Here is a 13,493-nt window from a genome sequence, read left to right as displayed (position 1 = left end):
TATACATTGCATTTGGAAGAAAGAAATATTAAAATGTTAATGAAGTGTATTCTACAGCATAATGAAGTGGCAATACTGTTCATGCACAATTGAATATTATTATAATTGAATATTTAATATTGAACGGCTATTTGAAAGTGGACATGTTTGAGAGATTCGAATATTTTTCAAGAAGAAATGGTCATTAGCCATACCGTAATCTAACACAATATTCGATCCATCAACACAACAATAATATCAACTGTCCATCATTCAATATTTTGTAAACAATTTACAGTATTATTTGATTGTATAAAATGTTTAGCATTCAGAGGTGACATTCGAATTCAAAAGATTTCACTTCCCATGTGAGGAAACCGACCATTTTTGAATTTAAACCTCCCTACCGGTCAGCTAGACTGTTTTGTAATATTCAAGAGTGAAATGGTCAACACACAAGTTTACAACGTGAAAATTATTAGAAATGTTTCTAATAATTCGCAGTAATGCTTGTTTACAATCATTGAATTGATAAACTTTTTTGAATCTCAGGAGGAATAACTATAATTGAACCATACCATGAATGTTGATAATTAGTGCTTCAACTTTTACAATATTCGAATTGAAACTCTTAACGTTTTCGAATCATTGTATAAAATCTATTGCTACTTCAAAGTACAATCAATGATATAAGTGAATGACTTATATTTGGGCTTGCTAAGAGTTTCACCTTCCTTTCTAATTAAATGGACGATATCAGACTAATCCAGAATTCAACAAGCAGAATGAGGAAGGTAAAAATGCATTCAAAAAGGACACGATACTGCAACTATTTCTTTCCAAATTCGTTATGCTGCACCAAAAGTCAACAATCAATATGATCATTGTATAAAATTTAAATTCATCATAATTCTCTTTTAATTCAACCTTAATTCAATATATTCGAAAGTTAATGAAAGTTATTAACAATCTTGAAAATGCAAAATAGTTGCAATTTCATTTTAAAAAAACATTATTCAATTGAATGAAAGTTTGTTATATGTGATTGGGTTATAACTTGCCTCTTCATATGAATGTAGCATTTGTTTACTATTATTATTATTATTATTAAAATATAAATTAACAATAAAGTTTAATAGAAAAAAATGATCGGAAAATGCACCAATACGGAATGACCATCAGTTTATAATTGGGAGAAAACTCCATCATTATCATGAACACACCATATATTATTACATTATATTTTGATTAATGATTAAATGTTTTACATCCATGAATAATTTCATCATCAATTTATTAAATAGATATTTTCATCATGAAGGATAACATTCAACAAGAACATCATTGGCAACATCATGTTTTAAATCATGATTGTATCATCCTAGAAAGTTTCAAAACTTTTCGGTGCTTTTGAAATTAGTATTTGGAGAATTGCAAATCCACACAGGAAAAGAGAGACTTCAAGAATTTCAAACCTCAACATGTTGTGAATATGGATAGTAATAATAGTAATTTACTACTATGGAAGGTTGGAAAATACAAATCATCATCCGATTATTGAACCATCATCAATATTGTTTTCTTTTCATAATAGTTTTTGTGGAAATTCATTATTTAGTAATAAGAAAAGAATTGGATGTGACAACAGGCTCTCTAAAGCCGTTATCTAAGTGTGATAAATCTCAAGGTGTCTTGGCTTTCATCCTTTCCACGTGTCTGTAGGTTTGTCAATTCTACCTCTCCTATTACCCAAAAAGTCGCATCGACTTGCTCAAAAGGGTGAAACTACATATTAACTGATGAAAAATGCTGCCACTACAATGAAAGATCTGAAATATTACTTCAATCCACAGATAATGAATGGGTCTTCTTGTGTATCACAAACCTGTCTCCAACCTTAGAAAGGCTATCATTGAAACTCAGCGATCCAGAAAAACTACATACTGAGTTGGGCCAATTAGATAATGGCACTTGGAGAAACTCTTGTATTATTATCAGAAAAGACTCCTCTATTTTAATCTCCACAACTCAATTTTACTAGGTAATGACAGTATTTGTGACAAATGTAATATCTCAGAATCCTTAGGATTTGATGGTCGTTGCTCTAGTAATGACTGGCTTGAACACCAGTACTATGAACACTTCTTTGCAATAATACAATTTCTCTTCTTAATTTGAATGGTAGAATTAACTTATCAATTTATTTATATTGAATCAACAATTCATTAATCTTAATTTCATTCTCTTCCATTAATTCCTGTAAAGTTTGACCATAATTCCTCACTGGCATAAAATCACAAATCAATTGAGGATCATAATCGAGTGATAATTCCTCTCTGATTTTTGCAACTAATCCAAATAAGGTTGTGTCCAAAGGAAGACACATCTTGGATGGTTGAATTTGTCTAGTTTCTTTTGGTCCTCCCTTTACCCAGTAATAAAACAAGGAATGTCGAATTGGCAGCTTGTGGAGGTTCGTCAACTTTAGTCTTTTTCTGAGAAGGTTCCAAAACAGAAGATGAGTCAGCACCATTGTTATTTGCTTGCATGGCCATTGCAGGTGAATTTGAAATTGGAACATTTTGCTTTCTCTTTCTTCCAGGAACTGGTGGTTTTCCAGATGATGCTGAGCTACCTGTAAGATTATCTCCACTAGCATCAATATGATTCTTTCTTCTTCTTGGCTTTGTTTCATTTGTGCTTCCACTTGCATTTGTTCCACTGTTGCTAGTTCTTGCATTCTTACTGGATGCAAGCCACGAATGCGAATTACTCTTTTCATAGAGTGAACGAGGTGTTTCTCCTTTGAAATTTTCGTCAATTAAAACTGAATCTCCCAATTCTTGTCTCAAAGCTTGAGAGTGAACTTTAAGTGAAACTGGAGTTCTCAATGGATGGAAAGATGAAGTATTCTCCCTTAGAATAGTTACAAAATCAATTCGATCTAAGAAATCCTCATTATGGTTCGAGAAGGAAATGACTTGAATTGGTTTTGGAGCATTTGGATCAACAGTAGAAAGTATATTGCCACTTGTCAAAACTGGAGTATTAGCTGAAGAAGCAGAGGAGGAAGAACCTGAATGTTGGTTCAATTGTTTGGAAATTTCTCTTCTCAAAACAATTTCCTCACTCTCACTGAATGGTACCCAAACATTGATATTCGCTCTCATTCTATTCAATGCACTGGAACGTTTCTTTGGTTTTTCATTGGCTACAGATGGAGAGGCGCCGACAATGGCTGGAGAGTTCATTAGCTGTGGAGATTCTGGAATTTCCTTCTTCATTACATCAGGAGTACTTGTTGAAGCAGAGTGTTGGGCGTGGTGGTGAGAAGGTAGTGATAATGGCTTGGATTGTGGAATACTGGCCTTATCTGTGTCCATTTCATCAATGGTCAATTGAGCTTCTTCTTCATCTTCATCCATGTCGTCATCATCATCGGTAATCATCATATTTGATGATGAACTCTTCATGAGTGGAGTATTGCTTGCTGTTGTTGTCTTCTTCTTAATTGAATCCAAATCCTTTTCAATATTTGGAGTTGACAAATCTTCTTCATCACACAACAATAAATTTTCGTTAATATTAGAGGTGGAACTTGATTTGACATGTTCCTTCTTGTCCATCGATGGAGTAGAATCTATGGTTACAGAACTGGCCAACACTGGAGATGTTGAACTGGTAGCTAATGGGGGTGTGAAATCACTCTCGTCCAATCCATTCTTTTCAACATAAAAGTATTGATTCTGCTTCTTTTTACTCTCAGGGAAGGGTGGAATTTCATTCAAATTTGATGAGAGGAATGGTGAGCTAGATGAACTCATTGTTGGAGTGCTCGATGAGCCCAACACAACTGAATCTCCTTTCAATCTCTCCTGGAGTGGAACAGTGGATGGAGCAGAAAAGAGTGGAGGAACTACACGATGTTGATGTACAAAATTTGAGGTATTTGTTGAACCACCAGTCAAGATTGAACTTGGAGAAATACCCAACGATGGAGATGGGAAATTGACACCACTCATGAGTGCATTATTGAGAATGGCCTGAGTAGATTCAGCAGTGTTACCTACAGAGGAGCCAAGCATTGGAGAGAGATCGTAGGCAACTGAGCTTTGTCCCAAACTTGGTGAACTTGTAGATCCTCCCATGAATGGTGAGGAAATGGAAGTAACACTCTTTCTTCTACCAGTATCATTCTCCTTCTTCTTTTGAAAGTAACGATGTCTACATTGAATATCGGTTCTACCAGCGAGAAATTCAGCAACTTTGGTCCAACTTGATTCACCAAATTCCTCAACTTTTTCAATTAGGAGATTGTCTTCTTCTGGAGTCCATTCACCCTTAATAATACGTGGCTGTTTTAAATTGCATTAAATTACAAGTAAATTATATGAAGTTGTTTACAATGTATGATTAGATTAAATTTGAAAACTTTCTTTTTAGAAAAAACTTACATGTAGAACACGATGCCAATGCTGGTTACATTGATCTGCTGTGAAAATTCCTCCACAAATTTCACCAGCAATCTTTTTCCAATTTCTAGGTCCATATTTAATGACTGCTTCCTTGAGGAGTCTGTTCTGTTCTTCTGTCCATCGTTTGCAGGTTTTGCTTCTTCCTTTGGATAATTTCTCAGTGTTGGGTGTAAGGGAACTGTCTTCATCGGCAGTCTGTGGAGAGGAGACAGTAGTACTATCAGTTGTTCCACTGCTGCTATTTGGTGTAGTGCTGAGTGAGGAGGGAGTTTCTTCTCCCTTCTTCTTTCTTGGTTTTCTTGGTTTTGGAGTGGAAACTGCAGGAGAGGCCTGTTGACTTTCTAAATTACTAACTGGTACAGGTCTCATATTCTCTGGTATTTGTTTCAGTGCATTGGAAACTCCACCATTTGAACCATTTGAAACATCTTGGTGATCCATTCCAACCATTCCAACACTACCATTATTAGAAACATTATTCAATGCGGATTCCAATAAATTTGAAGGAACAGTTCCAGAAGCAACTAATTCTGAACTATTTTGTGCACTTTGTGTTGAAATGACACCCAAAGCAGGTGACATTTGATTATTATTGGCAGTAGAAGTCGAAGAAGGAGGTGAATTATGTTTCTTTGGTTGAATTGTTGATTGAGGAGTTGCAATTTGACTTGACAAGGTTTGTAAATTCACACTTTTAGGAGCATTTCCAGCCAAAATTGCAGAAAATGAAGTTTTTCTCATGATTGAACTATTCGAGGATGGAATTCCATGCATGGCCATTATTGAACTTGTAGATGGTAAATTGGGAAGTCCAGCAGAAGATGAAGAATTTGAAGCCATCGATTGTAACATTGTGAAATATTGTTGATATTGAGGAACAGCTGTTGTGGATTGATTCATTGTTCCACTACCACTACCACCACCAATGACACTGCTGCCACTACCACCACTACCAGTAGCACTACTTGTGGTGGTGTTGTTGTTGGTTGTGGTGGAAGTGTTAGTAGTAGTAGCACCAGTACCCATAGTCAAATGTCGAGCTGGTAAACCATTGTGGACGTGACGAACGGGTAATGATGATGAAATCATGGGACTATTGGAACCATTTGTGTTATTATTGTTGTTGGAGGAGGAGTTATTGCTTGCACCAGAGTTATTGTGGGAAGCAGCTGCTGTTGGTAGCATATTGTCAAAGGAATTTAGTCTAGTTTCGGATTGATGATGGTGAATGATGTTGTTAGTGTTGTTGTGGTTTGTTGTCCATAGAGAGGAAGAAGGAAGACATGAATTTGATATATTGATTAATCATAGTCGTTGGTGATGGACATTTTGTTCGGATGATGAAAGAAATAATTATTCGAAAGTGGATTAATGATTTTTGTTTAATATTAAATAGAAATTTTACATACTAATTGTGTAACGCGACTGTAGATGAAGCTGTAGTTGTTGTGATGACGTTTGACAGTAAAAAGGAGGTTGGTGGTTTGATATTTTTTTTCTGTAGAGTTGTGTGTACAGTTTATTCGAAAAGGCAAGACGAAAGGTTTGGCGGTGAAAAAACGTTCCTACTTTACAATGAGGAAGGTGAGCAAAAGCGGGTTTCAAGACTTTTTCTCTGTGGTCCCTTCAACAATTCTCTTATTCTTTCTCAACATTGATTATTAAACAAATAATTAGATCTATTCGATTCTTATGGTACTAGTAATAAATCTGTTACAGCACAACAATTGGAATCAGAAAGCATAGATATTCTTATAATTGAGTCAATTAAGTGAGAGCACTCACTCATCAGGTATTTGATCAAAATCTATTTCATCATCAACAATTAAAGGTTTCAATGTTCGATTGAATTTCTTGCCGAGAGAACCTGGATGTCTAGTCATGTGGAATCGATCCTTATAAGTGTAATAAATTGCTTCAAAATCGTTTCCATAATTTTGGAATCCTTCCCATAGAGCTTTTAATTCATCTTTGGTCCAATATCTGGCAGCTTTTCCATCCTTTTAATTTGTTTAAATATGTCAATATATATGTTGAATATTTCAAAAATATCAATTTACAATAACTTACTCTTCTCTTCCATCTTTCAGGAGAAAATGCTGGTTCTCTGGTATCTTCCTCTAGCATTGAATCACCAAGTATGGAAACATCATCTCCATAAACTCTCTTTTCAATAAAATCCCATGCTTTCTTGGTTTTGAATGTGAATGACATGCCAATTTTCTTTTCCTTCTTTGCTATACTTTTGACAGCTTCTACAAGTTCTCCCTTTGAAAGCTTAATATTTCCAATCTTTCTCTTCTTTTTTGGAGGAGGAGGTTGTTGCTCAATTACAGTTTCATCGGAGAATATATTGTTATTATTTTCATCGCTTATTGGTGTTATACTACCATTATTACTGTGTGTGGAAGAATCAGTAAAAGAAGGTACAACAGCAGCATTGGAAGAACTTGTGGCAGAATGACGTCCATTCTTGGATGGGTTTGTTAATCTAAAAATGTTTGGTTTTTCCAAGAATAATTGAGATGGCTGACTCTCTTCATCAGAATCACAAATAATGGTTTGTGTAGAGTTGAGTCCTGGAGGTGGAATATCTGGAGTTGATGATCCATTAGATACTGCTGAAATACGTGAGGAGAGTTTCTTTGCCTCTGAGAAGGGAGTAAGAATATTGAGAGTTTGTCTCAATTCTTCTTGTTCTCTTGGAGGAGTTGGTGGCTCATCTTGTTGAGGAATTTCACTAATGGCCTCAGACATGAAACTTCCAATGGAACGAATATCATTATTTAAACTATCTGAAACAATGGAAACAATTCGAGGAACAACCAATGAATTGGCCAATATTCTCACATAATCTAACAATTTACCAGCTGCTTTATCTCTATCTTCCCCATTTTCAATATTCTTTCTCAAATCATCTTCCCACTTTGTGATCTTATAAATAAATTCTGATTTTTCAAAGGAAGCTCCCACAAATATTGATGAAAATTCATCCTCTTGTACTTCCGATAAAATTGATCTGATTACATCAATATTATTCAATACTCTCCTCTTGTATGTTTCTGGATCAATATTCCTAGATTGCTCCACTTCTTTCATGGTTTTTTTAAATTGTTGAAGACACATTCTCACCCTAATCGGAATATGACCATCATCATAATGTTGCTGAATATTTTCTATAAAGTGCTGATGGGAAGGATATTGTGCATTATGGTCGTCCTGATTCTCCACCGTGAGAAGATACTCCAACACGAGTGTATTCACAATATTTTGTGTTTGATCCGAAACTTCGTTATTTAACGACATTTTTTTTAAATTTTAAAAATAAGTATTTAATTTTTTTTGATTTGTTCGAATTTCCACTGGAAGGGCTTACATGCATGCTTTGGATGAATTGCAATTCAGAAAATAAATTATTTTAATTTTATAGAGTCTCAACATTACATGGATGGAACCCAGAAACAAACAGCTTGACAAGCACTCACTAACATACAATATTGTGGATTGAAACAAGCACTCACTTCACCGCTGTGTCTGAAATCTGTGTTTGTGAATGAGTGACAGAATTTTCCTGAACTAGTTTCAATTGTGAGCAGTCGTCCATCTTCTGTTCCAACAAATAAAAATTCGCTATTTGGTGAGAATGAAGCACCAGTTTGAGAAATTCCTGAACTTTGGGGAAGTGGGAAATTATTTTTCGTATAGAATGCCTTATCTTCCTCTGAGAGGACACTAATTTCATCATTGGTCTTTCTGAATAATTCCTTTCCATTGAAAGCATCAATTAGCGATATAGAATCTGATGAAACAACTGTAATATAATTTCCATCTGGTGAAAAAAGCATGGAAGAATAATCTGGAGTTTCTTGAAAAGTGAGAGCAAAAGTGGAAAATGGCGAGTCCAAATTTCTGACATCATATAATTTGATAACACCAGGCGGTGTAGTAACTGCCAGTACCAATCCTTTAGGATCATAGGCAGTAACAGGTTTTCCTGTAAATGCACATTTGTGTGTTTCCGATGATTTTCTCAAATCCCACAATCGTAAAGTATTATCAAGTGATGTTGATGCAAAACCATCATCAATAGGACACATGGACAAGGAGACAACCTTCTTTGTATGTCCTTTAAAGTATCTGAGAAAATTTCCATTATGTATATTTAAATATCTTATATCATCATTTAATCCTTCCTTGTTAGAAGCATGAATACAAGCATCTTCAGAGTGTGTAAATTTAACTAGACTACATCCATACTTTTTGCTGGGTATTGTTTTAGAAGGTTCACTCTTCGGAGTAAGAGTTGTACAATCAAACCATGTAATATTATCATCATCGGATGAACATAAAAGTGATTTTCCATCTCTAAAGAAATCCATTCCATTTATTTCTTTAGAGTGTCCTTTATAGACTTTTCCTAGACCCAACGATTTGACTACGTTAATGTTGAGTGGTGTTTGCATTTTTTTTAATATTAAATTTTTATAATTTAAATATAATATTAACAATTAATTTAATTGACTTTAAGGATTAATTAGAAATATAAATTACTATTATTGTAATGTAGAATTACTAAAATGATTGTCACAAAATTTATTCCTTCATTCCTAATGAGAATGATCTTGTGAATTCATGGATGAGGATGAACCATCTTCTGTTGTGGTAATATTGTCAACGAGACGATTAAAGATGATTGATAGTGCACTTGTGATACCTCTGAGTGGGGAAACAACCACTCGGACAGCAGAACTCGATGATGTTGGAAGAGAAATTACTGCAATACCTTGTTTAACTTCATTGAGGGCTGCTTCTGCGACTCCTGTCTCTGAAAATTGAGGATAATTATCAATGGAGGATAACATTTGACCTTCTTCCTCGGTGAGGTAATTATCTACCTTGGTGCAGATCATATGGAGAGCATCAACTGTTCCTGCAGCAAACATGGTCGTATTGAGTGAGAGTGTTTTCATGAAATTCCAAATTCCCATATTCACTCCTCGTATCATCGCACCATCCTTTCTGAATTCTCTTATTGGAATAAAGACCAAATCGCCAACACCTCCCACAATGTTATAAATTGACTTGATCGTTCTCAAACCAAGTAATAATTTGAAAATATCTGTTGGATTTGTAAAGTGTTTAAAGATGTGATTGGTAATGAGGGCAACCAAATTATCAACACCACATACTTCGTCTCCCCTCAGCACTTTGAAACTGGTAATTGTTAGGGAGGCATCACTAACTCTTGGCAGAGAAGATTTAATGGATGGATAATAGTTCAGGAATACAGTAATATCATTGATAATAACACGATCGAAAATAGTTAAGGCAGAGTCACCATCTCTGGTTATACTTGCTGTTGTTGTGGCTACAGAAGTGGTGGATCGAGTATTCAAGGAATCATCCTCAGGTGGCGAGAATAAATCAATAAGGAAATCAACTGTATGCTCGTGAACATCCAATTTGATGGGAACTACTTGAACAGTCAATTCAATGTGTGTTTGTTGTTCCATATCCTTATTGATTTTTAGGCCAACTGAGAGAAAGTCTTCATCGATATCGTATGTGGAATGTTTCCTAGAAATGAATTTACAAACAGAATTTAAATTATACCTATCATGAACTACTAAATCCTTCAGTTTCAGACTTATGTTAGTAACTTTGGTAGATTCATCTTCATCGGTTAATTCCACATATCTCAAAGATGTTCCAGATAAAATTACACTCATCTTTTCATTTCTTGTATCTTTGGAATTTGTCAAGTGAAGATATATATTCACATCATCAGTAACAAATAACTCGAATGTAGAATTGACATTCGATAGGAATTGATTCTTCTTGGAGCTCTGCTTATCAACATAGTCTTCATCAATCACGTAGGGCAATAATTTAGAGAAGGTCATTGTCTTGTAGTCCTCATAATCATCGTCTGCAACACTTTCCACATCAGAATCAACAATAAAGTAATCATCAACTTGAGATGAAGCAATTGAGTACATGGATTCCATTACACTCTCCTCAACCATCATGTAATTACCAGAGTTGTTGTAGCTGGTTGGCTTATTCAAAGAGGATATTATTCTTGTCAGAGTAGCCAAAGTGGTTTTGGACAAGTAGAAATGAAGAGTAGAATTACTGAGTTTCACCTTATCAAGTTCAAAACTACCTGGTTTGGTTTTGATCAATAAGTTTGCACAACCCACTGATAATAACTCGAAAAATCCGCTCTTTTTCATGATGGATGAAAAACCAAAATCTATGGAACTATTATCAGTGGCTCGCTTAGAAAGATCTGAAGAAGTTATGAGAGGTCCAATAAATCCTTCCACTGTTTCCAAATCTATATTGATCAAATTTCTCTTAGTCACACTCGAGAGGGTTGGATAAATGGAGGCCAATATAGTACAATTACAATCACTTTGTTGAGAAATTTTCGTTTTCAAATGATTGAGATAGAGGTAAATGGAAGCATCTGGTGATTTGAAATTGAGTATGGTATGATCATTTTGTACAGTAATACTCATAGCTTTTGGAGGGTCCATTGAATTGGACTCTTCTCTACCACTCTCTTCGGTTTTGAAAAAGCTTGTTAAAAATTCAATGGTCTTTAAATTTTCCATTGAAAAGTCAATACAAAGTCCACATGTTTGAATATCTACAAAGGTTGTTGAAGGGCTAGAAAGGAAGATTACCTTGATTGCTTGATCTTGTTTGGTGAATGGCTTTAAAAGATTGGAGAATTTGTTAATAATGCAATTCTCTACTCCATCAAGTCTTTCTGAAACTTTACAATTACCAATATCGACAATGGCCTTTGAATCCTTCCCTTCCAATTGGAATTGGCCACTCACAGAACTCAAAGCAAGCATTACACTGTACAATTCACCAGAGAGCAACACCTCCAATTCATTAAAATTAAATAGTATTGAAAATTCAGAGGAGTCTGTCTCCTCGAGTGAAGGGCTAGAAAGTTGTTCCATATCTTTTGATGAGAGAATGGATAAAATCTCATTAGTTATACCCATTAAAATATGATATTGGTATTGATTAAGAGAGCCTGAGGCTCTGGTATTCTTGTTTCCAATCTCTACCGAGTCCTCCCTCAAGGAAATGCTCATATCGGCGAGAGAGATGATTTCACTTCGTATATCTGTATCTTCATCTGCAAGGTGAACACTGGAAGAGGTAACCTCAAACTTGTAATTATTATCTGATTGAAGACCAAACATTGAAGCATATAGTACAGTGTTACTCTCCTCTGATCGAATGTCAATTTCTATGAGTTCAATATTTACAAATGGTGAAACTGTCTTTCGAATAATAGTGGAGAGATCCTTATTATCGTTTGGATCATCATCATTCTCATCTCGATAGGGCTGATAAATTATAGTTTGAGGATTCTTCTCCTCAAAAGATTGATGCAACTTTACAATTCTACTGATCAATTTGATAGATTCTTTGAATAGAGTGATCAATTTGATATCCACAATTACAGCTCCAATGTGAACCATCAAGGCATTTTCTATTGGTGTGAGTGGTAGCAGAGCAGTATCATCAGAGGTTTTGACTTTTGAAAGCTCATCCACAATAAATAATTGGCCAACATCAATTGATGTTGTAGTGTGTAGAATGCCATCAAAGGCAGATTTGTATCTCATTGCAATATCATTGAATACACAAACAACATGAGGAACTGTAATATTTTGAGGCTCAATCATTCCAAATTCTGATTTCCAATCAATATCCTGTTGGTCTTTGAAGAGTAATATTCCCTGTATCCTTCCAGCTTCAAAATTAAAATCCATATAGAATCTCTCTTCAGTTTTAACATCTTCTGTTCTAATTTTTGACTGCTGCTTTCTCTTGATGTGTTGTTTCTTGTCAAATATAAAGGCATACATTCTCAGCATCATTTCAATTCTTGAAGGTGAAAGAACGAGATGCGCCTGGTCACACTGTACTGATAGATTAATCTTTGATTTTTGAACATCAACTGAAACTGTCAGAGAAATCATACCATTGGCATACATGAAATTGTTCTTCATGTCAATATCCGTTGTAATTGGTTTGTCTCCAGATTGAATAATAAATCCATTCTTTAAATTCATAGTATAACTGTACACCTTGTTAGAAGAGCTGTGATTGGTATTATCAAAATAAACCACCTGAGGAATGAATAAACTAATAACTTGATTCTGAGGCATTGAAATATTAATTGTCACGTTTTGAATATTGATTGAAAATTTGGAAATAAAAGCATCAACTGCACTGAATAAAACAGCCTCTCCCTCACCAAATTCTGTCATTGGAGAAGCATCACCAATATCACTCCTATCAGACCATTGAGAAGTAAGCATATCCGAAACTGATTGTAACATTACAGATGATTGAAGCATGGAATTTGACAAGTCAGTAAATTCATCCACCCATTTAATACTCAATAAAACTCCAAATACTGCCACTCTAATACTCGATAAATTATTTACCATATTAGACATGTGTGGTATTCTAATAGAAATGTACTCAATATATCCTTCAGTTATTTCCAAATTCCTAACAGAACATGCCAAGAATCGATTCAATACATCAACTCTAAATGTAACATTCTCAATCTTGTAATAATGAAAATTATTGGGATTAATGTTTTCTGAAGCATCAAAACGTGTTGGTAGAGAAGTCTTAATTTGATTCACTGATATTGGATGAATCAATTCCCATATCGGAGATCTTTTCAATACTTCTAGCACAACTTTTTGATGAAGGGCATTAGCTAGTGAATTTCCCATTCTTTCTATTCTTTTTAAATAATAATAATATTACTTCAGTAATCGAAATATCAGAGAGATGTTGTTCAATATGACCACTTCCGATTCTTTTTGATGTTTTCACGATCACGTTTGGTGATGTTTTTTTAAATAATATGAATGACCAATCGTGTTTCAAACTACTTTTAACGTGATGATCGGAGCCTATGAGGAAGTAACCTCCATGAATCTATTTTGTTGTTATGGTGATGGTAAGCGTTGATTTGGTATGTGG

At 34.8% G+C, this 13,493-nt stretch overlaps 3 protein-coding genes across 3 annotated transcripts; all 3 read right to left on the bottom strand.

The window, feature by feature from the left end:
• Positions 1 to 2,179: 2,179 nt before the first annotated feature.
• On the bottom strand, positions 2,180 to 7,748 carry NAEGRDRAFT_78115 (myb transcription factor; the record flags this gene model as incomplete). Its single annotated transcript, XM_002682320.1, is given in 5 exon segments — positions 2,180 to 2,404; positions 2,424 to 4,334; positions 4,434 to 5,658; positions 6,240 to 6,454; positions 6,525 to 7,748. 5 exon segments carry the CDS (start codon positions 7,578 to 7,580, stop codon positions 2,180 to 2,182), a joined length of 4,632 nt encoding a protein of 1,543 aa, XP_002682366.1. The 5' UTR covers positions 7,581 to 7,748.
• A 146-nt stretch (positions 7,749 to 7,894) lies between these two features.
• NAEGRDRAFT_35079 (uncharacterized protein) lies at positions 7,895 to 8,917 on the bottom strand (the record flags this gene model as incomplete). Its single annotated transcript, XM_002682319.1, has 2 exons — positions 7,895 to 8,121; positions 8,188 to 8,917. The coding sequence occupies 2 exons, from the start codon at positions 8,915 to 8,917 to the stop codon at positions 7,895 to 7,897; spliced, it is 957 nt and encodes a 318-aa protein (XP_002682365.1).
• Positions 8,918 to 9,017: 100 nt separating this feature from the next.
• Positions 9,018 to 13,487, bottom strand: NAEGRDRAFT_78113 (uncharacterized protein). Its single transcript, XM_002682318.1, has one exon. The coding sequence runs from the start codon at positions 13,238 to 13,240 to the stop codon at positions 9,062 to 9,064; it is 4,179 nt and encodes a 1,392-aa protein (XP_002682364.1). The 5' UTR covers positions 13,241 to 13,487; the 3' UTR covers positions 9,018 to 9,061.
• Between the last annotated feature and the right edge of the window lie 6 nt (positions 13,488 to 13,493).

This window comes from Naegleria gruberi (assembly GCF_000004985.1).
Source record: "Naegleria gruberi genomic scaffold NAEGRscaffold_3, whole genome shotgun sequence".
Lineage (NCBI taxonomy): Eukaryota > Heterolobosea > Eutetramitea > Acrasida > Naegleriidae > Naegleria > Naegleria gruberi.
This window is presented reverse-complemented; position numbering and strand designations above follow the sequence as displayed.